General features: G+C 44.3%; 1 protein-coding gene across 5 annotated transcripts in view; it reads left to right on the top strand.

The window, feature by feature from the left end:
- Positions 1-24,348, top strand: part of sdccag8 (SHH signaling and ciliogenesis regulator sdccag8) — a 505,046-nt gene that overhangs the window by 29,978 nt on the left and 450,720 nt on the right. For all 5 annotated transcript variants that reach the window (XR_011594991.1, XR_011594990.1, XR_011594989.1 and 2 more), the window contains exons 5-7: positions 1,911-2,036; positions 4,344-4,508; positions 15,621-15,685. Coding sequence is in view for 2 of the 5 variants with exons in the window: in XM_070889222.1 (XP_070745323.1) it covers positions 1,911-2,036; positions 4,344-4,508; positions 15,621-15,685 (356 nt within the window). In the remaining 3 variants the exon portion in view is untranslated. The remainder of the gene's footprint in view (positions 1-1,910; positions 2,037-4,343; positions 4,509-15,620; positions 15,686-24,348) is intronic.

Here is a 24,348-nt window from a genome sequence, read left to right as displayed (position 1 = left end):
AAGCTGATTTCTTAAAGTGCAATCTCAACAAGAAAAAAGCATACAAAAATACTATGTATATCAAATTAAATTTACAGAGGATTACAAAGGATATACGTAGGAGAAACAGGCCATTCGGCCCAACCAGTCCATGCCGGCATTTATGCTGCACTTGAGCCTCCTTCCGTCTTTCCTCATCTAAATCTATCAGCATAACCCTCTATTCCCTTCTCCCTCAAATGGTTGTCTAGTCTCCCCTTAAATGCATCTATACTATTCGCTTCAACCACTCCCTGTGATAGTTCCATATTCTCACCACTCTTTGGGTAAAGAAGTTTCTTCTGAATTCTCTATTGAATTTCTTGGTGACTATCTTATATTGATGGTCTTCCCCACAAATGAAAGCATTCTCTCTGTATCCACTCTATCAAAACCTTTCATAATTTTAAAGCCCTCTATTAGATCCCCCCTCAGCCTTTTTTCAAGAGAAAAGAGACCCAGTCTGTTCATCCTTTCCTGATATGTATACTCTTGCATTTCTGGTATCATCCTTGTAAATCTTCTCTGCACCCTCTTCAGTGTCCCGATCTCCTTTTTATAATATGGCGACCAGAACTGCACGATAAGTGTGGTCTAACCAAGGTTCGATACAGGTTTAGCATAACTTTCCTATTTTTCAATTCTATACCTCGAGAAATAAACCCTAGTGCTTGGTTTGCTTTTTTTTGCTAACCTGTGTCACAGCTTTTAGTGATTTGTGTATTTATACTCCGAGATCCCTTTGTTCCTCTACCCCACTTAGACTTGCACCCTCCAAGTAATAAGTGACCTCCCTATTCTTCCTACCAAAATGTAGTGCCGCACATTTATCTGTGTTGAACTTCATTTGCCAATTATTAGCTCATTCTGCAAGTTTGTAATTTGTTGAAGTCCTCCTCAGTAGTGACGATTTACCCCAATTTGGTGTTATCCGCAAATGTATAAATTGTGTGTTTGATTCCAAAGTCTAAATTGTTAATGTAAATTATGAACAGCAGTTGTCCCAGCACTGATCCTTGTGGAACACCATTACCCACCTTCTGCCACTGTGAATAGCTACATAAGAACAGAAGAACAGAAGAATTAGGAACAGGAGTCGGCCATCTAGCCCCTCGAGCCTGCTCCGCCATTCAACAAGATCATGGCTGATCTGGCCGTGGACTCAGCTCCACTTACCCGCCCGCTCCCCATAACCCTTAATTCCCTTATTGGTTAAAAATCTATCTATCTGTGACTTGAATACATTCAATGAGCTAGCCTCAACTGCTTCCTTGGGCAGAGAATTCGACAGATTCACAACCCTCTGGGAAAAGAAATTCCTTCTCAATGTATTTACCCTTTACTCTTTGTTTTCTGCCTTGAAGCCAGCTAGCAATCCATATAGATATAATTAAGTGTCACCCTTCACATATTATATTTAATAATTGTATAACTCATATCAAATCACATGGTACTTGATGCATATAATGTGATAAATCATTTTAAGGTGTTTGTATGTAAAATAAGTAGTGAGATGTATGCAGCAGGACATTTTTTTAAATTGCCATAAAGATATCTTTTATGTTTTCATCTATTCTAGCAATGTATTATTAATTAGGGCTCCTGTTTAATTTATGGCAGTCTAATATTCTACTATATTTAGTTATGACGGCACATTTCAAGACTTAAATTTGATTTTCAAATTTGTACAGCAATTATGTACAAGTTACACAATGTTGACTGAATTAAGTTCAAAAGATTCTAATTTTATAAATACAATTATTAACAATCACTTTAAAGCCGAGTGGGAGATAGGTAATTTGTATTACTGCAGATGGCACTGTGCCTATTTCAGTTTTTAAATACATTAGTAAAATTTCTTACACACCATGTTTTGTAATTGATCAATTCAGGAGGAGTTCACGAGAGTGAAACAGCGGGTACAGGTTATTGTGGTTGAAAATGAAAAGCTTCATGAAGAACTGAAAGCAAGAACAGTTCAGGATACTATGGAAGGATCATCCGTGTGCCTTTTTTCAGTAAGTCTGAATTTCCCAGCAGGATGCAGAAGTTGAATAACATTTTTTTTTAAAACACAAAAGTCACTCAAGTTACGTTATTCTTTGGTAAACCATGAAAAATGAGAGTTTCATGAGATAAAGTTTGTAGTACAAGATATTTATTTGTCTTTTATGTTCTGTATGCAGAGGAATGGCAGTACTAAGACAGTGGTCATTGTCCCCAGCATAGTTTGCATGAATACTTGCACACTATTCTAAGAAATTAATTTCTGAGTTCCACAGTGGCCTGACGGATGGCATTGTGCTGAAACATTTTTGCATAATGAATTGCTGAACTTAACCAGGTCATCTGAGGTGGGCTGTTCGGTACCACTCACACTTGTCAGCGGGCCGGTTTAAAAGCCGCAGAACTTGGGTTGTTTGCTAGGCTGAAGATACGGTCATACATTAGGATCTCAGGATACAGAAAAAAATATTCAAATAAAAAGACTACTACGGGGTGAAACATCCATACTACAAGGCAGCTTATTCTGTGCCACTATGAGGAAGGAGGCACTTTATCCGCGCTAAATTTACTAATACTTCTAGCAATACAAAGGGCATTTGCATGCAAAATTAGACTGGTCTTCTGGTCTATCTTAATTTGAATCTATTCCAACAATAAATGTACTTATTTACTACAATATAATCTCTGATGCATCTGCAGGTTGGTTCATAATGGAATATTTCCAACCCCCCAAAATTAACTTAGTTGTAGTTTGATATTTGATATAAATATATATGATTTATAGAGGAAATACTCTGGTTTTATCACATTTATATATTGCTTTAGGGTGATACAATGCTATACTCACAGAAGCATATCTTTTAGCCTATGTCTCAAACCCCTCCATCACCATCCCTGGGTATGTCCTGTCCCACCGGCAGGTCAGATCCACTCGAGGTGGCGGCACAGTGGTATACATTCTGGAGGGAGTGGCCCTGGGTGTTGTCAACATTGACTCCAGACCCCATGAAGTCTCACGGCTTCAGGTCAAGCATGGGCAAGGAAACCTCCTGCTTATTACCACCTACTGCCCTCTCTCAGCAGATGAATCAGTACTCCTCCATATTGAACACCACTTGGAAGAAGCACTGAGGATAGCAAGGGCACAGTATGTACTCTGGGTGGGGGACTTCAATATACATCACGGGCTTGGTAGCACCTCTATTCACTGAGCTGGCCGAGTCCTGAAGGAGATATCTGCCAACTGGGCCTGCAGCAGGTTGTGAAAGAACCAGCTTGAGGGAAAAAAGTCCTGGAACTCCCTCCCTCACAGCACTGTGGGAGCACCTTCACCACAAGGACTGCAATGGTTCAAGAAGGCAGCTTACCACCACTTTCTCAAGGCCAATTAGGGATGGGCAATAAATGCTGGCCTTGCCAGCGACATCCACATCCCAGAACAAATTAAAAAAAAAACGTTATCATGAAGCAAATGTTCATGTAGAAAGTAATCACCAGCATTAATAATTGGGTTCAGGAGCTTTTCAGAAACCCTTACTTGAAACTAAGTTTTAGATTCTTTTAATTTTTTTTGTCACATGGGATTGATATCATTTTAGTCCTAAATTCTACAGTGGCTGTGCGTATTCTAAAAAGATCTAATTATTATGGATCTACACAGATTTGTTTGCCATTCTCAAGAATGGATTCATTAAATTTGAGATCGTTACCATATATTTTGTACCATATATTTTGTGCCATTATGATGTTATGGTGCCCTGAAAGAATCATAAAAGTGATAAAGCACAGAGGAGGCCATTCGGCCCATCAGGCCTGTGATGGGTCTTTGAAAGAGCTATCTAATCAGTCCCACTTCCCTGCTCTTTCTCCATAGCCCTGCATTTTTTTCCTTTTCAAGTATATATCCAGTTTCCTTTTTGAAAGTTGTTATTGAACCAGCTTATTCTAAATTCTGTACCGCCCTTTCAGGCAGTGCATTCCAGATCATAATAAAATTCTCCTCTTCTCCCCTCTTGTTCTTTTGCCAATGACCTTCAATCTGTGTCCTTTGGTTACCAACTCTCCTGCCACTGAAAACACATTCTCCTTTTTTACTCTATCAAAACCCTTCATAATTTTGAAGACCTCTATTAAATCTCACCTTAACCTTCTCTGCTCGAAGGAGAACATTCCCAGCTTCTCTAGTCTCTCCACATAACTAAACTCTCTCATCCCTGGTACCATTCTGGTAAATTTCCGCAATCTCTCCAACATATAATAAATTAATATATATTTTCTTTAAAAGTCTTGTAATTCCCAACATTGGATACCTTTTCCAGCCAAATCCACAAGCCGCTTGCCAGCTGGACCAAAAGGCCGTCAGAACACTGGATTTGCGAGAACCAGCCTCTCCAGCGAAACACCAGAATCAGCCATGTTTTACTCCAACACAATCCGAGAGCAAAACTGTTACAGAAGAAATCAAAAAGTGGCAACTAGAAGTGGTGAGTATATTGTGTGTGTGTGTGTGCTTGTATAAAATCTATTTAGAAAAAGAAAAAAACGCCAAACGCTGTCAACCTGAAATAACGACAGAAAATACTGGAAATGCACAGTAGGTCAGTCAGCATCAGTAATGAGAAAAAATAACTTATTTAATTTTTGGCTGTGCAACTATCCATCGGAATCAAAAATGGAGGTCTTTTCGAAACAGTAACTCATCTTTTCTCTTACAGTTACTGATCTGTGTATTTCCACCATTTTTTATGTTTTTATTTCATATTATACATTTATGGGTTTAAACAATATAGCAAATAAAAATAGTGTGTGTAATATTCAGATATAGTTGGAATTTGATTTAATACGTTTTGTTATACTTGGATCAGGTGAGGTCTGACATAGAGAAAAAAATATAAACACTAGATAAATTATATGAAAATCAGAAATTACTGGACCCCAGTAACAGGCAGTAAGCAGCTAAAAAAGAAAGCTAGAGTTTTGGGGGGGATCCATCATCAGAACTGTTTTGTGTACTTATTTGAGGCCTTGATTATATTGCGCAACTTCAGATTGTAATAAGACCAATCTGTAGTCTATTATTGGGCTAAAAATTGCAGTGGGAGGTTTCCCGCGGACGCAAGCCTCCGACCACCGACTACGATATGCACCTACTTTCAGTCCCTGCGCACATGGTGAATTTCATTTTGAACCAGCAGAGTCCTGGGCAGCGCATGACATCACGCTGCCCAGGAACGCTACACCGCGAAGCCTGTGGTTTCGTTCGGAAAATAGTCATGCCCACAAGACCTGTCAAAAAAGTTAATTTGAATAGGCCATGCCCCGATTTTTTTTTAAACTCCAGTCTTGTTGTACGGAATTCATCATCATCATAGGCAGTCCCTCGGAATTGAGGAAGACTTGCTTCCATTCTTAGCATGAGTTCTTAGATGACTGTACAGGCCAATATGAGAATTACAGTCTCTGTCACAGGTGGGACAGATAGTCGCTGAGGGAAAGGGTGGGCAGGGAGCCTGGTTTGCCGTACGCTCCTTCCGCTACCTGCGCTTGATTTCTGCATGCTCTCGACTACGATACTTGAGGAGCTCAGTGCCCTCCCGAATGCACTTCCGCCATTTCGGGCAGTCTATGGCCAAAGACTTCCAGGTGTCAGTGGGGATGTCGCACTTTATCAGGGAGGCTTTGAGGGTGTCCTTGTAACGTTTCCTCTGCCCGCCTTTGGCTTGTTTGCCGTGGACGAGTTCCGAGTCGAGCGCTTGCTTTGGGAGTCTCGTGTCTGGCATGCAAACTATGTGGCCTGCCCAGCGGAGCTGATCAAGTGTGGTCAGTGCTTCAATGCTGGGGATGTTGGCCTGGACGAGGACACTAATATTTGTGCGTCTGTCCTCCCATGGGATTTGCAGGATCTTGCGGAGACATAGTCGGTGGTATTTCTCCAGCGACATGAGGTGTCTACTGTACATGGTCCACGTCTCTGAGCCATACAGGAGGGTGGGTATTACTACAGACCTGTAGACCATGAGCTTGGTGGCAGATTTGAGGGACTGATCTTCAAACACTCTTCATCAGGCGGCCGAAGGCTGCACTGGCGCACTGGAGGCGGTGTTGGATCTCCTCATCAATGCTTGCTCTTGTTGATAGGAGGCTCCCGAGAAAGGGGAAGTGGTCCACGTTGTCCAGGGCCACGCTGTGGATCTTGGTGTTTGGGGGGCAGTGCTGTGCGGCGAGGACAGTCTGGTGGAGGACCTTTTGTCTTACTAATGTTTAGTGTAAGATCCATGCTTTCATACGCCTCGGTAAATACGTCGACTATGCCCTGGAGTTCAGCCTCTGTGTGTGCACAGACACAGGTGTCATCCACGTACTGTCGCTCGACAACAGAGGTTGGAGTGGTCTTGGACCTGGCCTGGAGATGGCGAAGGTTGAACAGCTTCCCACTGGTTCTGTAGTTTAGCTCCACTCCAGTGGGGAATTTATCAACTGTGAGGTGGCGCATGGCAGCGAGGAAGATTGAGAACAGGGTTGGGGCGATGATACAGCCCTGTTTGACCCCGGTCCGGACATGGATTGAACATAACATAAGAATTAGAAACAGGAGTAGGCCATCTAGCCCCTCGAGCCTGCTCCGCCATTCAACAGGATCATGGCTGATCTGGCCGTGGACTCAGCTCCATTTACCCGCCCGCTCCCCGTAACCCTTAATTCCCTTACTGGATAAAAATATATCTATCTGTGATTTGAATACATTCAATGAGCTAGCCTCAACTGCTTCCTTGGGCAGAGAATTCCACAGATTCACAACCCTCTGGGGGAAGAAATTCCTTCTCAACTCGGTTTTAAATTGGCTCCCCCGTATTTTGAGGTTGTACCCCCTAGTTCTAGTCTCCCCGACCAGTGGAAACAACCTCTCTGCCTCTATCTTGTCTATCCCTTTCATTATTTTAAATGTTTCTGTAAGATCCCCCCTCATCCTTCTGAACTCCAACGAGTAAAGACCCAGTCTACTCAATCTATCATCATAAGGTAACCCCCTCATCTCCGGAATCAGCCTAGTGAATCGTCTCTGCACCCCCTCCAAAGCTAGTATATCCTTCCTTAAGTAAGGCGACTAAAACTGCACGCAGTACTCCAGGTGCGGCCTCACCAATACCCTATACAGTTGCAGCAGGACCTCCCTGCTTTTGTACTCCATCCCTCTCGCAATGAAGGCCAACATTCCATTCACCTCCCTGATTACCTGCTGCACTTGCAAACTAACTTTTTGGGATTCATGCACAAGGACCCCCAGGTCCCTCTGCACCGCAGCATGTTGTAATTTCTCCCCATTCAAATAATATTCCCTTTTACTGTTTTTTTTTCCCAAGGTGGATGACCTCACACTTTCCGACATTGTATTCCATCTGCCAAACCTTAGCCCATTCGCTTCACCTATCTAAATCACTTTGCAGCCTCTCTGTGTCCTCTACACAACCCGCTTTCCCACTAATCTTTGTGTCATCTGCAAATTTTGTTACACTACACTCTGTCCCCTCTTCCAGGTCATCTATGTATATTGTAAACAGTTGTGGTCCCAGCACCGATCCCCGTGGCACACCATTAACCACCGATTTCCAACCTGAAAAGGACCCATTTATCCCGACTCTCTGCTTTCTGTTCGCCAGCCAATTCTCTATCCATGCTAATACATTTCCTCTGACTCCGCGTACCCTTATCTTCTGCAGTAACCTTTTGTGTGGCACCTTATCGAATGCCTTTTGAAAATCTAAATACAGCACATCCATCGGTACACCTCTATCCACCATGCTCGTTATATCCTCAAAGAATTCCAGTAAATTAGCTAAACATGATTTCCCCTTCATGAATCCATGTTGCGTCTGCTTGATTGCATTATTCCTATCCAGATGTCCCGCTATTTCTTCCTTAATGATAGTTTCAAGTATTTTCCCCACTACAGATGTTAAACTAACCGGCCTATAGTTACCTGCCTTTTGTCTGCCCCCTTTTTTAAACAGAGGCGTTACATTAGCTGTTTTCCAATCCGCTGGTACCTCCCCAGAGTCCAGAGACTTTTGGTAGATTATAATGAATGCATCTGCTATAACTTCCGCCATCTCTTTTAATACCCTGGGATGCATTTCATCAGGACCAGGGGACTTGTCTACCTTGAGTCCCATTCGCCTGTCCAGCACTACCCCCCCTAGTGACAGTGATTGTCTCCAGGTCCTCCCTTCCCACATTCCTGTGACCAGCAATTTTTGGCATGGTTTTTGTGTCTTCCACTGTGAAGACCAAAGCAAAATAATTGTTTAAGGTCTCAGCCATTTCCACATTTCCCATTATTAAATCCCCCTTCTCATCTTCTAAGGGACCAACATTTACTTTAGTCACTCTTTTCCGTTTTATATATCTGTAAAAGCTTTTACTCTCCGTTTTTATGTTTTGCGCAAGTTTACCTTCGTAATCTATCTTTCCTTTCTTTATTGCTTTCTTAGTCATTCTTTGCTGTCGTTTAAAATTTTCCCAATCTTCTATTTTCCCACTAACCTTGGCCACCTTATACGCATTGGTTTTTAATTTGATACTCTCCTTTATTTCCTTGGTTATCCACGGCTGGTTATCCCTTCTCTTACCGCCCTTCTTTTTCACTGGAATATATTTTTGTTGAGCACTATGAAAGAGCTCCTTAAAAGTCCTCCACTGTTCCTCAATTGTGCCACCGTTTAGTCTGTGTTTCCAGTCTACTTTAGCCAACTCTACCCTCATTCCACTGTAGTCCCCTTTGTTTAAGCATAGTACGCTCGTTTGAGACACTATTTTCTCATCCTCAATCTGTATTACAAATTCAACCATACTGTGATCACTCATTCCGAGAGGATCTTTTACGAGGAGATCATTTATTATTCCTGCCTCATTACACAGGACCAGATCTAAGATAGCTTGCTCCCTTGGATCTGTGATGGATCTGTGATTGGATCTGTGATGGATCCATTGGTAATGATCACGGCTTGCATGTCGTCGTGGCGGAGTATGGTGACGTACTTTTGGGGGCATCCGAAACGGAGGAGGACGCTCCATAGACCCTCGCGGTTCACAGGTCAAAGAAGGCCATGTATAAGGGCTGGTGCTGTTCCCTGCATTTTTTCTGTAGCTGTCGCGCTGCAAAGATCATGTCCGTTGTGCCCCGGAGGGGATGAAATCCGCACTGTGACTCCGGGAGGAGCTCCTCGGCCACAGGGAGAAGACAGTTAAGTAGGACTCTTTCGTGACGACTTTCCCAGTGGCTGATAGCAGAGAGATTCCTCTGTAGTTGCCGCAGTCGAACTTGTTCCCTTTTTTAAGGATGGTCACAATCACTGTATCTTTAAGATCTCCCAGCATGCTCTCCTCCCTCCAGATGAGAGAGATGAGGTCATGTATTCGCCCCAGTAGTGCCTCTCCGCCATACTTCAGTGCCTCAGCAGGGATTCCATCCGCTCCTGTAGCCTTGTTGTTTTTTAGCTGTCTTATGGCCTTTTCTACCTCATGCAGTGTTGGGGTCTCACTGAGGTGATGGCGGGTAGCATGCTGCGGAATGGAGTCGAGAACACGCGATTCAAAGGCAGAGTCTCGGTTGAGAAGATCTTCGAAGTGTTCCTTCCAGCGGGCCCTGACTGCCTTGGTGTCATTGATTAGTGTTTCCCTGTTCTTGGCCAGGAGTGGGGTGGGGCCTTGGGAGTTTGGTCCGTATGTGGCCTTGACTCCGGTGAAGAATCCTCGCACATATGGCTGTCGGCCAGCTGCTGTATCTCCTGTGCTTTCTCAATCCACCACCTGTTCTTTAGGTCCCGGGTGTTTTGTTGGACCTTAGCCTTTAGCCGTCTGTAATGCTGCTTTGCTGTTCTCGAGTTGGGCTGCTGTTTAAGGCTCAGAAATGCCTTGCGCTTGCAGTCTATTAGTTCTTGAATTTCCTGATCATTCTCATCAAACCAGTCCTGGTGTTTCCTGGTTGAGTGACCAATCATCTCCTTGCGGACACTGGTTATGGAGGCCTGGAGGGCAGATCAAGCGCTGTGGGCATTCTGCATCTCGGGGTCATCAAGGCACGCCAGGTTAGCTGTGAGGCGCTGACTGTAAAGGGCTCTCATAGGTGGGTCCTGAAGTGCCCTTGGCATTGACTTTTTTGCGACACTGCTTCTGCTACCCGCTTCGCTTTGGGGCTATGTTGATGTCAATGATGGATCGGATTAGGCGGTGGTTCGTCCAGCAGTCGTCAGCTCTTGTCATGGCATGGGTGATGCGCACATCCTTGCAATCCCTGGCTCGGACGATGACATAGTCGAGCAGGTGCCAGTGCTTGGAGCGAGGGTGTTGCCACGATGCCTTTTATTTGTTCCTCTGGCGGAACAAGGTGTTGGTGATGACAAGTTCATGCTCTAGACATTTTGTCAGCAGTAGGGTACCGCTGGGGTTGGCTTTCCCTTCCCCCTCTCTGCCAATCATGCCTACTCAGAGGCCTGTGTCCCTGCCGACCCTGGCGTTGAAGTCGCCGAGGAGGATCAGTTTGTCACCCGCGGGACGCAGGTCAGGGATTTTTCGAGGTTGGAGTAAAAACCCTCTTTGGCCTCATCTGCTGCATCGAGTATTGGGGCGGAAGCACTGATGACTGTGGAGCACTGGTTCCGGGATAGGGTGAGTCAAAGCGTCATGAGGTGTTCGTTAGTCCTGTAGGGGGAGTCTTTGAGGCGGTTGACAAGCTCGGTTTTGATGACGAAGCCGATTCCGTGAAGGCGACGTTCTTCCTCTGGAATTGACTTTACTATGAATGGGAATAGCCCCAAAAACAAAGAAAACACTTTACATTTAAAAAAAACCCACTTATTTAAAATTAATAGAAATTGAATTAAATTACTTGTTTTAGAGCAAAATTAATTTTTTTTACATTTTTTGTTTGTTTTAATAGTGTTAAAAATAAACTTGCCTTAATGGACAGGGTTTTTAATATAAAAATTAGTCATAAAATAAATTTTTCTATCTTTTAAAACTCTTAGCCTGCTTTTACCAGTTTTAAGGACATTGGCTGAGCAGGAATTGGGCAAATAGCCCAACTCTCTGCCGCAGAGGACCTTTACTTTTGCATTTGTACGATCTGTCAAAAGTGCACGCCTAATCCCGGCACTTGCGGGGCCTCTTCAGGCGCATGCGCACATCATACTCACCCAGAAAGGCCGCAATTTACAGCCCATTAACTCGTAATTGTGATTTCTGATTTTGAAATTTCTCCCAGGGGGGCTGGATTTCATTGATGCTCAGTTGGTAAAGGCAATGTGAAACTGAGACATATTCCGGTTTGATTCCTGCTCTGTGCTAAGTTAACTTATCCCAACTGGAATGGCAGCAAGGACACTATAATTAGCCTCAACACCCCATGCTAGTGAGGGAAAAAAAATCAGCCAAGGCTATTGCTCCTACTCTCTAGATATCCTGCTACAGCCTCTGTTTGAAAGTGCTTGTTTATGAATGGCTGGTGAGGATCGGATTGAGCTAAATTCTAGGGGGTGAGAAATTCGGGTGTTTAGTGCCATGAGTAGGCGCTAAAACATTGTTCAGTTCTCTACCGCCAGCTGATGCCGGTTCCAACGCCGTATGCCATATCCATCTTGCTGGGCGTGCTGCCACTAAACCCGATCACTGAGGACATCGCGATCACGGAGATCATGACATCAGTGACTGTACAAAGAGAGTGAGTAATGCCCGATTTCTCAACTTAGTTATAGCCATTGAACTTACCGGCTGGAGAAAACAACGACAGGTTGAGCTGGCATGCAGCAGCAAGTAGCTGGCTCCAGTGACATTATTTAAAGGGATCATCACCAATCACTCACACCTGACAGGGTTTTGCAGTTTGAATGGCTGTGTGCTACTGCAAGAGTATTCTTTAGTCATTTCAAGGTTCTTTGGTATCAGGGAGTGGTCTGGCAAGTGCAAAACTCCATAATTATTTCTGAAATGCTTCCACCTACAGCACTTGCCAAAAGTCATGGGGGCTGTACTGACAGTCGACTCTACCTCCAGGATCTATGGCAGAGGTTGCGGAGACAGTAAGAAAGATGGAAACATGTGCGCAGCGGGAAGAGGAGGGCCATCAGGGTTCTCAACGGGAGGCCTTAACCTCCTAGCTTCTTCTGTATCATTTCTCCTACCTTCAATTAAGTGAGGAGCAGTGCATTAGGAGGCTTTGTTTCACCAAGGAGGTTGTTACAGAACTCTGGCATCTCCAACCTCAGACTAAGTTGACCATGGCAGTCAAGGTCACCATGGCCCTCAGTTTCTTCGTCAGCGGATCCTTCCAGTCTGCAACAGTGGACAAAGCTGACATCTTTCAGTTCGCCGTCCATTGCTGCATCCGAGAGGTTACTGAGCCACCTACAGCACTCTTCCAGACACCACATCAAGCTCATGACTCCCCTCCGCAACCCCAACACTCTTGCCCAGCACTCATATATAATGAGAGCCATGCTGCCACCAGGCACTACATTGGCTTCCCAATCACCAGAGAGAAGCAGGATGAGCCGCATGTGGCTTTGCTAGGATAGTGTGCTTCCCCATGGTGCAGGGCGCCATCGACTACATCCACATGGCTTTGCAGGCACGCATAACAATCCTAAGATCTTCAGTAATCGCAAAGGCTACCATTTAACGTGCAGTTTGTGTGCGACCACACAGAGCGAATCTTCAATGTCAATGCCCACTAATCTGGTCGCAGCCACGATGCCTTCATCCTGCACCAGACCGGTGTGCCAGCACTCTTCCAGCCACCACGTCAAGCTCGAGGGTGGCTGCTCAGAGATAAGGGTTATCCGCTCTCCACTTGGCTCATGACTCCCCTCTGCGACCCCAACATTCGTGCCCAGCACTCATATATAATGAGAGCCATGCTGCCACCAGGAACATCATCGAGTAGTCCATCGGCCTACTGAAGCAATGGTTCCACTTCCTTGACCACACTGGAAGAGCCCCCCAGTACTCACTGGAGCAGGTGTTCGATTTTGTGGTGGTCTGCTGCATTTTTATTTATTTGTTCATGGGATGTGGGCATCGCTGGCAAGGCCAGCATTTATTGCCCATCCCTAATTGCCCTCGAGAAGGTGGTGGTGAGCTGCCGCCTTGAACCGCTGCAGTCAATGTGGTGAAGGGAGTTCCAGGATTTTGACCCAGCAACGATGAAGAAATAAAGATATATTTCCAAGTCAGGATGGTGTGTGACTTGGGAGGAGAACTTGAAGGTGGGTTGTTCCCATGCGCCTGCTGCCCTTGTCCTTCTAGATGGTAGAGGTCGCAGGTTTGAGAGGTGCTGCCGAAGAAGTCTTGGCATGTTGCTGCAGTGCATCTTGTAGATGGTACACACTGCAGCCATGGTGCGCCGGTGATGGAGGGAGTGAATGTTTAAGGTGATGGTTGGGCTGCCAATCAAGCGGGTTGCTTTGTCCTGGATGGTGTTGAACTTCTTGAGTATCCAGACAAGTGGAGAGTATTCCATCACACTCCTGACTTGTGCTTTGTAGATGGTGGAAAGGCTTTGGGGAATCTCTTGACCTGCTCTTGTTGCCACAGTATTTATGTAGCTGGTCCAGTTAAGTTTCTGGTCAAAGGTGACCCTCAGGATGTTGATGGTGGGGGATTCAGCGATGGCAATGCCATTGAATGTCAAGGCGGGGCTGGTTAGACTCTCGCTTGTTGCAGATAGTCATTGCCTGGCACTTGAGGTTGTTAAACTTCTTCCTGCACTGGGTTTGGGACCTGGCAGCAAAGTGCTGTGGTGTGATGTGGTGTGTCACCTCCTTCCACATAGTCCATGTATCAGCCCAAGTCTGAATGTCATCCAGGTCTTGCTGCATGTGGGCATGAACGGCTTCATTATCTGAGGAGTTGCGAATGGCACTGAACACTGTGCAGTCATCAGCAAACATCCCCACTTCTGACCTTATGATGGAAGGAAGATTATTGATGAAACAGCTGAAGATGGTTGGGCCAAGGACATTACCCTGAGGAACTCCTACACCGATGTCCTGGGGCTGTGATGATTGCATCCACCATAACTTGGCCATCATGAGGGCGCAGCCCTTGCCAGCAGGGATTGCGAGACCACCTCAGGAGGATGGGGAACAGAAGGGAGGGCGGAGGCAGCGAGACAATCGGCCTTCCGGATGGGCTGTCCATGACCGGCTGATCAGACTCCGATTCGCATGAATGAAACCCCTGATCCCCGTAGCTCACCATATCCCCATCATACCATCCCTGTCTCATGCCATATTACAGCGTCTTCCTAGGTGTAAAGCTGAAATGAGAGACACCACAAAATATTCCAAACACAATTAATAAAATCTGTAAAAATAACATATATATTGTTGTATCTCAAAAAGTAATGTGGCTGAGCACTGTAGACTTGAGTAAGTGTGACCTTAGTCTCTTTATTCTGACTCCAGAGTGCCGGCACAGCATGGGAGACCTGCTTATATACAATGCTCCCAAGGGATGCTGGGATCCCTTGGGACTCCAGCAGATGCGCCCTCTGGTTGCGGTAGAATGCTGGTCACAAGGTATTGCATACATAACACATATCACATGAATTCTAATAACTAATCACACTTGTTCCTGCCATAGTTGAATAGCTGTCATTGTGTGCATGGTGTGAGATGTGAGTTTTGCGAGGTAGAGATTGTTGGTAGGTGAGTGCTGAGGGTGTGGTGCATTGAGCAGTGTGTGAAGCTTGAGATGATGGTACATAGCATTTGTTGAAGCCTTCACTCACCCTCATCACCTGTGTGAGGTTGTTAAACTTCCTGCACTGGGTTTGGGACCTCGCAGCAAAGTGCTAGCCATGACGTGGTGTGTCACTTCCTTCCACATAGTCCAGCAGACTTGTGGGAAAGGTCTCCTGCCAGCTGCTGGGTACAGGACCACCCGCCTTCTTTCCATCGCTAAAACCAATGCCTTCAAAGCTTCATCCAAAAACCTCCAGGCTCTCACCATGGGGTGGTGATCTGCCATCAGGATTTGTAAATAAGTGCTCCTTCTCTTTGTCCTTGTCCTTCCCCTGCACACCCAACAATTCTGAGAATGAGGCTCTGCAGTATCAATGAACCTCCCCTTAAAGTAGTGAAAAAAGCCTGTGCCAGTCATTGTTTGCATTTAGGCTGCCCCCGATATTGGTCCAACTTTTCAGTGTAACGCCAATGAGTTTGAGTTTTTAGATGAGAATCATGACTACAATCATTTTAATGTGGAGTGAGGATGAATTTTGCACGCATCCAAGATGATTTTCAGGTGGCGCTGCCTAGCCATTTTTAGTCTAAACACTGCCCATTTCTTGGCTATAAAGAATTTCTAGCCCAAGGACCCTCTGGGATTGTATACCTGCTAACGCTCACTGTCTAGGCTCATGCATGAAGAATGGCCACTTGGGCACGATACGAGAGGATGATTGTTGCCTATGGAACTGTACCCCAGCAGCAATTGGTGTCGAGAGAAAATTGGCAAAAAACTATCTTGGGGGCTGTAGTTGAAGGATTCTTTTATCCGGGATAAACTTGTTTTCATAACTTCCTCGTTTTTATTTTCAGGAACATCTGAACATTATTTACCAAGGGAAGATTGGCACTCTAGAGGCTCAGGTTTCATTATTAAGGTAACAATAGCCAGGATTGAAATTAATTGAAATAATGTACTCATTACTTAAATTCTATGTTATGTGGCCACCGGAAGTTTTTTGATAAAACTTATCCTGTCTTATCGGGCAAAAATGATTATTGCCAAAAATGCTTATTGCTGTGATGATTGGAGCCATTTCTTCACCTACTATTGATGCTGACTGGTATTTATATTTAATTTTTCAATTAGGAACATAGGGCTCAAAATTGGCCCACCCCTTTTTTCGGCGCACTCACCAGAGATGCGCCAACTTTGTGGGTTGAAAAGGGCGGCAAAAAAATGTCCCCTGATTCTGGCCGCTGTGTTGCCTCTCCCAGGGCTTGGCGCGGCATGGCCAGTTGATTGGGGGGCGGAGCTAGGGCCCTGCGCCAGAACCAGCGCCGGCAACTCTCCACATGCGCATTGGAGTGTGCGCACATGCGCAGTAGCTCCTGCCCCCAGCCTCTGTACGCGTGTGGAACCCGATGCGTTCCGCCCTATCCCGGGCCAAGTGGCCTCCCGCACAGGCTGGCCCACTGCCTTCCTGGGCTAGAAGGCCACAACAAGCAGGTTGGTGTGGGGCCCAAGCCGGGGCGGCAGGGATCGGTGGTGGCGGGGGCGGGAGTTTTGATCCCAGGGGGAGTTTTGATTCCGGGCGGGGGATTCCGAACCGCAGGATGGGTTCAATTACCAGACCCATGGGGGTGGGAGTTCCGATCCCATGGGCAGTCCGATCCCCGACCTCTCGGGAAGATCTGATCCCCAGACGTGTCCGACCTCTGACCCCAGGTGCTGTTCTAATCCTGGAGGGTCTGATCCCTGACCCCGGGAGGTAGGGTTATTTGTAAGGGGCGGGCTGATGGTGGGTGAGCTTCGGCGGCTGGGAGAATATAAGGACATAAGAATTACGAGCAGGAGGTACTTCTATTTTTTATTTGGATATTTTGTAAAAATTATGTAAATATGTTTTGTCTCTTTACGTCTTTTATTTTTGTAATTCAAGCTTCCATGAATGCTTCTGTTGTATAGTAAATTAACTTTGCGAAGTTTGTCATATAATGTCCTGTATAGCTGTTTGATCCTATTCACATTCTTTAGTCAAGTCATTAAGTTCTGCTGGCCTCCGATGTACCTACCTGCGCTGATTTCTTAACTCTCTGCAAAGATTTTCTGTGCGGCCACAAGTGGCCACATATGCTGGCCTAAGTTAGTTTGGAGTAACTTTTAGTCCAAAGTGGCCTAAATGGCCTAAACAGGAGTAGGTGGCTGATAACGCCCCCTTTTTGAAAAAAACTAAACTAAACTAAAAAAAATCCGAACTAACTCACTTATACTGGCGCAAATTGAATGTGCAAAATGGGGACTTTTAAGATCCTCCAGAAAAATCAAGTTACTCCAAAAAAAAACGGAGCAACTCCTGGGCAATTTTGAGCCCATAGAAACAGGAGTAGGCCATTCAGCCCCTTGAGCCTGTTCTGCCATTCAATTAGATCATGGCTGATCTATATTTTAACTTAATTTACCCACCTTGGTTCCATATCCCTTAATACCCTTACCAAACAAAAGCCTATCAATCTCAGTTTTTTAATTTTCAATTATCCCAGCGTCAACAACTTTTTTGGGGAGGGAGTTCCAGATTTTCACGACACTTTGTGTGAAGAAGTGTTTCCTGACATCACTCCTGAATGGCCTAGCTCTAATTTTAAGGTTATGCCCCTTGTTCTAGACTCCTCTCTATGTGCCCTATCATGTCCTTTAATCGTTTTAAACACCTCAATTAGCTAACGCTTTAATCTTCTAGATTTTAGGGAATACAAGTGTAGTTTATGCAATCTGTCTTCATAATTTAACCCTATTAGCCCAGGTATAATTCTAGTGAATCTGCACTGCCCTCCAAGGCCGATGTATCTTTCCTGAGGTGCAGTGCCCAGAACTGAACACAGTACTCCAGATGCAAACTAACCAGAGCTCTGCACAACTGTAGCATAACTTCCACCCCTTTGTAATTCAGCTTACTTGAAATAAAAGCTAGAATTCCATTAGGCTTTTAAATTATTTTTTGTACCTGTCCACTTAGTGATTTCTGCACATGGACCCCTAAATATCTCTGCTCCTCCATAGTTCTTAGTTTCTCACCATTTAGAAAATATTCTGACCTATCTTTCTTGGGTCCAAAGTGAATGACCTCACATTTCCCCACATTGAACTCTGTCTGCCGTAGTTTTTGATGTCTGGGATTGGTAACCATGTTTATGAAATGAATTCCTGAGCTCCATTGAGAGTAAGCATGAGAGCAAACGGAACAAAAATAAGAGATTTTTGCTTGATTTTTTTTTTAGTGTTCCAGCAATATTTTTGATTTCCTGCAGTGTTGCTGTTTTACAATGAAACATTGTGATTTTCTGGAACTGTTCCATACAATGCACAAAAACATGTCAATAGTCGGGGTCCCGAAAATAAAAATCATTTTTGGCAGTTAACAAAATGTGCAAGTTCCAAAAGACATTCAGCACTCAAAAGGGTTAATCTGCGCCATTTCATTTCAGTGATGTGTGCCAGGTATTTCTGCCTTAGATATACTGTGTGTTCCTCCCTGCACCTAAAAATCCCTGTAGAATGGCACTGGTTACTTTTTCCCAGGCAGAGCATTTTCCATTTATCACCATCCTAAGGTGATTCTTAATCCATATAGACAGTTTGTCCTCCATTCCATGCTCTTCTCCATTAGTCTCATGTGAGAACTTTGTCAAATGTCTTTTGAAAATCCAAGTGAAATACATATACTGAATTGCTCTCATCCACCAGCTTCATTACCTCCTCAAAGATTACCTATTAATGCATGACCTATTACTTGTGAAACCATGCTGACTGGTCTCCATATTGCCTGTGCTAGTTAGGCCTTAATTTATAGCATCTGTAAAATCCCTTGGAATGTTCTTCCCACTACAGATGTTAGGCTAACTGATTTGTAATTACCAGATTGGTACTTTATTATTTTCTGAATATTGGAACTACATTTGCTATCCTCCGGTCCTCGATATTTACAGAGCTCTTTTTAAAAAAAAATGAACCAAAGTATTATTAATTTCCTTAATTTCTTGCAGATGTATCCCATCTGGCATTTTGCCTATTTAATTCTTTCACTTTCTTCATAACACATTCATTACTAACTTCTTTACATATATATTCCACCCATGTAAATGGAGATCTATCTATAACTCTCTAATGGAAATTTTTGTGAAGGATCCATTCGATATATTTGCTTTAATCTGATAATTTTAAAATTAGTTTCACCTTTAATGGATACACCTTTCCTCTAATATTAATGAACTGTAGTTGTAAACACTTTTGGAGCTGCTTGTGATTTACCTTTATATTTTCCTATGTTTCCTAATGCTCTCTGTAATTATCCTCAGTTTCCTTTTCAGAGGAATTCCAATTCGCCCTATGTTTTGTTAAATTGCATATAAGAACATAAGAACATAAGAAATAGGAGCAGGAGTAGGCCATTTGGCCCCTCGAGCCTGCTCCATCATTCAATAAGATCATGGCTGATCTGATCATGGACTCGGCTCCACTTCCCTGCCCGCTCGCCATAACCATTTACTTGCTTATCGCTCAAAAATCTGTCTATCTCCGCCTTAAATATATTCAATGACCCAGCCTCCACAGCTCTCTGGGGCAGAAAATTCCATAGATATACAACCCTCAGAGAAGAAATTTTTCCTCATGTCAGTTTTAAATGGGCGGCCCCTTATTCTAAGACTATGTCCCCTAGTTTTAGTTTCCCCTATGAGTGGAAGTATCCTCTCTGCATCCACCTTGTTGAGCCCTCTCATTATATTATATGTTTCGATAAGATCACCTGAATTCCAATGAGTATAGGCCCAAACTACTCAACCCATCCTCATAAGTCAACCCCCTCATCTCCGGAATTAACCGAGTGAACCTTCTCTGAACAGCCTTCAATGCAAGTATGTCCTTCCTTAAATACAGAGACCAAAACTGTACGCAGTACTCCAGGTGTGGCCTCACCAATACCCTGTACAGTTGTAGCAGGACTTCTCTGCTTTTATACTCTATCTCCCTTGCAACAAAGGCCAACCTTCCATTTACCTTCGTGATTACTTGCTGTACTGCACACTAACATTTTGTGTTTCATGCACAAGGTCCCCCAGGTCTCTCTGTACGGCATTTAAATTATAATTTGCTTTTCTATTATTTCTGCCAAAGTGGATAACCTCACATTTTCCCACATTATACTCCCATCTACCAAATTTTTGCCCACTCACTTAGACTGTCTATATCCCTTTGCAGATGTTTTTGTGTCCTCCTCACAATTTGCTTTCCCATCCAATTTTCTATCATCAGCAAACTTGGCTACATTACACTCAGTCCCTTCATCCAAGTCATTAATATAGATTATAAATAGTTGAGGACCCAGCACCAATCCCTGGGGCACCCCACTAGTCACTGTTTCCCAGTATCTTTTAAAATATTTATTTAGTAAAGACAGAATACATGTAGACTAGTGACGATGGCAGAGTCCATCTGCTCCAAAGAATGGTGAAATAGCCTTGCCACTGCAGTAACTCCATTTGGTAGATGGAGTATAATGTGGGAAAATGTGAAGTTATCCACTTTGGCAGAAATAATAGAAAAGCAAATTATAATTTAAATGCCGTACAGAGAGACCTGGGGGTCCTTGTGCATGAAACACAAAATGTTAGTATGCAGATGGCACAAAGATTAGTGGGAAAGCGGGTTGTGTAGAGGACACAGAGAGGCTGCAAAGAGATTTAGATAGGTTAAGCGAATGGGCTAAGGTTTGGCAGATGGAATACAATGTCGGAAAATGTGAGGTCATCCACCTTGGAAAAAAAACAGTAAAAGGGAATATTATTTGAATGGGGAGAAATTACAACATGCTGAGATGCAGAGGGACCTGAATCCCAAAAAGTTAGTTTGCAGGTGCAGCAGGTAATCAGGAAGGCGAATGGAATGTTGGCCTTCATTGCGAGAGGGATGGAGTACAAAAGCAGGGAGGTCCTGCTGCAACTGTACAGGGTATTGGTGAGGCCGCACCTGGAGTACTGCATGCAGTCTTGGTCACCTTACTTAAGGAAGAATATACTAGCTTTGGAGGGGGTACAGATACAATTCACTAGGCTGATTCTGGAGACGAGGGGGTTACCTTATGATGATAGATTGAGTAGACTGGGTCTTTACTCATTGGAGCTCAGAAGGATGAGGGGTGATCTTATAGAAACATTTAAAATAATGAAAGGGATAGACAAGATAGAGGCAGAGAGGTTGTTTCCACTGGTCGGGGAGACTAGAACTAGGGGGCACAACCTCAAAATACGGGGGGGCCAATTTAAAACCGAGTTGAGAAGGAATTTCTTCTCCCAGAGGGTTGTGAATCTGTGGAATTCTCTGCCCAAGGAAGCAGTTGAGGCTAGCTCATTGAATGTATTCAAATCACAGATAGATAGATTTTTAACCAAAAAGGGAATTAAGGGTTATGGGGAGTGGGCGGGTAAGTGGAGCTGAGTTCACGGCCAGATCAGCCATGATCTTGTTGAATGGCGGAGCAGGCTCGAGAGGCTAGATGGCCTACTCCTGTTCCTAATTCTTATGTTCTTATGTAAGCCCTGTCTGACTGCAGGCACATCATTGTGGGAACCTCATCGCCACAAGAACTGCGGTAATTTAAAGAGAAAAGGGCATCACCATGAAGGGCAACTAGAGATGGGCAATAAATGTGACCATGCCAGTGTCATCCACAATTTGAGAGGAACAGAGTAGCTGCAATGAAGAGCGAGGGAGCTGGCATTTGAAATACTCAATTGGGAAAGGGGTTTTAAATGGAAGCAATCTGGTAAGATCAGTTGTGTCAGCCAGACATGTGGGTTAATTCCCAACTCATTGAAAATTATCAATGGCACAATGCTGCACCAGTTGTGGTTCAGTAGACCATTAGGTTCCTGATCCCAACTTCATAGGAAATAGGTGCAGGAGTAGGCCATTCGGCTCTTCGAGCCTGCACCACCATTCAATAAGATCATGGCTGATCATTCCCTCAGTACCCCTTTCCTGCTTTCTCTCCATACCCCTTGATCCCCACAGCCGTAAGGGCCATATCTAACTCCCTCTTGAATATATCCAATTAACTGGCATCAACAAATCTCTGCGGTAGAGAATTGCAAACGTTAACAACTCTCTGAGTGAAGAAGTTTCTCCTCATTTCAGTCCTGAATGGCCTACCCCTTATCCTAAGACTGTATCCCCTGGTTCTGAACTTCCCCAATATCAGGAACATTCTACCCGCATCTAACCTGTCCCGTCCTGTCAGAATCTTATATGTTTCAATGAGATCCCCTCTCATCCTTCTAAACTCCAATGTATAAAGGCCCAATGTATAAAGGCCCAGTTGATCCAGTCTTCTCCTCATATGTCAGTCCTGCCATCCCGGGAATCAGTCTGGTGAACCTTCGTTGCACTCCCTCAATGGCAAGAATGTCCTTCCTCAGATTAGGAGACCAAAACTGAACACAATATTCCAGGTGAGGCCTCACCAAGGCCCTGTACAACTGCAGTAAGACCTCCCTGCTCCTTTACTCAAATCCCCGAGCTATGAAGTCCAACATACCATTTGCCTTCTTCACTGCCTGCTGTACCTATATGCCAACTTTTAATGACTGATGAACCATGACACCCAGTTCTCGTTGCACCTGTCGTTTCCTCATCTGCCGCCATTCAGATAATATTCTGTCTTCGCGTTTTTGCCCCCAAAGTGGATAACCTCACATTTATCCACATTATACTGCATCTGCCATGCATTTGCCCACTCACCTAACCTATCCAAGTCACCCTGCAGCCTCCTAGCGTCCCCCTCACAGCTCACACCGCCACCCAGTTTAGTGTCATCTGCAAACTTGGAGATATTACACTCAATTCCTTCATCCAAATCATTGATGTATATTGTAAAGAGCTGGGGTCCCAGCACTGAACCCTGCGGCACTCCACCAGTCACTGCCTGCCATTTTGAAAAGGACCCGTTTATCCCAACTCTCTGCTTCCTGTTTGCCAACCAGTTCTCTATCCACGTCAGTAAATTACCCCCAATACCATGTGCTTTGATTTTGCACACCAATCTCTTGTGTGGGACCTTGTCAAAAGCCTGTTGAAAGTTCAAATACACCACATCCACTGGTTCTCCCTTGTCCACTCTACTAGTTACATCCTCAAAAAATTCCAGAAGATTTGTCGAGCATGATTTCCCCTTCATAAATCCATGCTGACTTGGACCGATCCTGTCACTGCTTTCCAAGTGCACTGCTATTTCATCCTTAATAATTGGTTCCAACATTTTCCCCACAAGTGATGTCAGGCTAACTGGTCTACAATTACCCGCTTTCTCTCTCCCTCTCTTTTTTTAAAAAGTGGTGTGACATTAGCTACCCTCCAGTCCATAGGAACTGATCCAGAGTCGATAGACTGTTAGAAAATGATCACCAATGCATCCACTATTTCTAGGGCCACTTCCTTGAGCACTCTGGGATGCAGACTATCAGGCCCCGAGAATTTATCGGCCTTCAATCCCATCAATTTCCTTAACACAATTTCCCGCTTAATAAGGATATCCTTCAGTTCCTCCTTCTCACAAGACTCTCGGTCCCCGAGTACTTCTGGAAGGTTATTTGTGTCTTCCTTTGTGAAGTAAAACCAAAGTATTTGTTCAATTGGTCTGCCATTTCTTTGATCCCCATTATAAATTCACCTGAATCCGACTGCAAGGGACCTACGTTGGTCTTCACTAATCTTTTTCTCTTCACATATCTATAGAAGACTTTGCAGTCAGTTTTTATGTTCCTGGCAAGCTTCTTCTCGTACTCTATTTTCCCCCTCTTAATTAAACCCTTTGTCCTCCTCTGCTGAATTCTAAATTTCTCCCAGTCCTCAGGTTTGTTGCTTTTTCTGACCATTTTATATGCCTCTTCCTTAGATTTAACACTATCTCTAATTTCCCTTGTTAGCCACGGTTGAGCCACTTTCCCCGTTTTATTTTTACTCCAGACAGGGATGTACAATTGCTGAAGTTCATCCATGTGATCTTTAAATGTTTGCCATTGCCTATCCACCGTCAACCCTTTAAGTATAATTTGCCAGTCTATTCTAGCCAATTCACGCCTCAAACCATCAAAGTTACCTTTCCTTAAGTTCAGGACCCTAGTTTTTGAAATAACTGTCACTCTCCATCTTAATAAAGAATTCTACCATGTTATGGTCACTCTTCCTCAAGGGGTCTCGCACAACAAGATTGCTAATTAGTCCTTTGTCATTATACATCACCCAGTCTAGGATAGCCAGCTCCCTAGTTGGTTCCTCGACATATTGGTCTAGAAAACCATCCCTAGAACACTCCAGGAAATCCTCCTCCACCGCATTGCTACCAGTTTGGTTAGCCCATTCAATATGTAGAATAAAGTCACCCATGATAACTGCTGTACCTTTATTGCATGCATCCCTAAGTTCTTGTTTGATGCTGTCCCCAACCTTACTACTACTGTTTGATGGTCTGTACACAACTCCCACCAGTGTTTTCTGCCCCTTGGTATTCCGCAGCTCTACCCATACAGATTCCACATCATCCAAGCT

The sequence above is a fragment of the Pristiophorus japonicus genome, chromosome 9, assembly GCF_044704955.1.
Source record: "Pristiophorus japonicus isolate sPriJap1 chromosome 9, sPriJap1.hap1, whole genome shotgun sequence".
NCBI classification, from domain to species: Eukaryota; Metazoa; Chordata; class Chondrichthyes; family Pristiophoridae; genus Pristiophorus; species Pristiophorus japonicus.
Note: the sequence above shows the minus strand (reverse complement) of the source record. Positions and strands in the feature narration are given on the sequence as shown.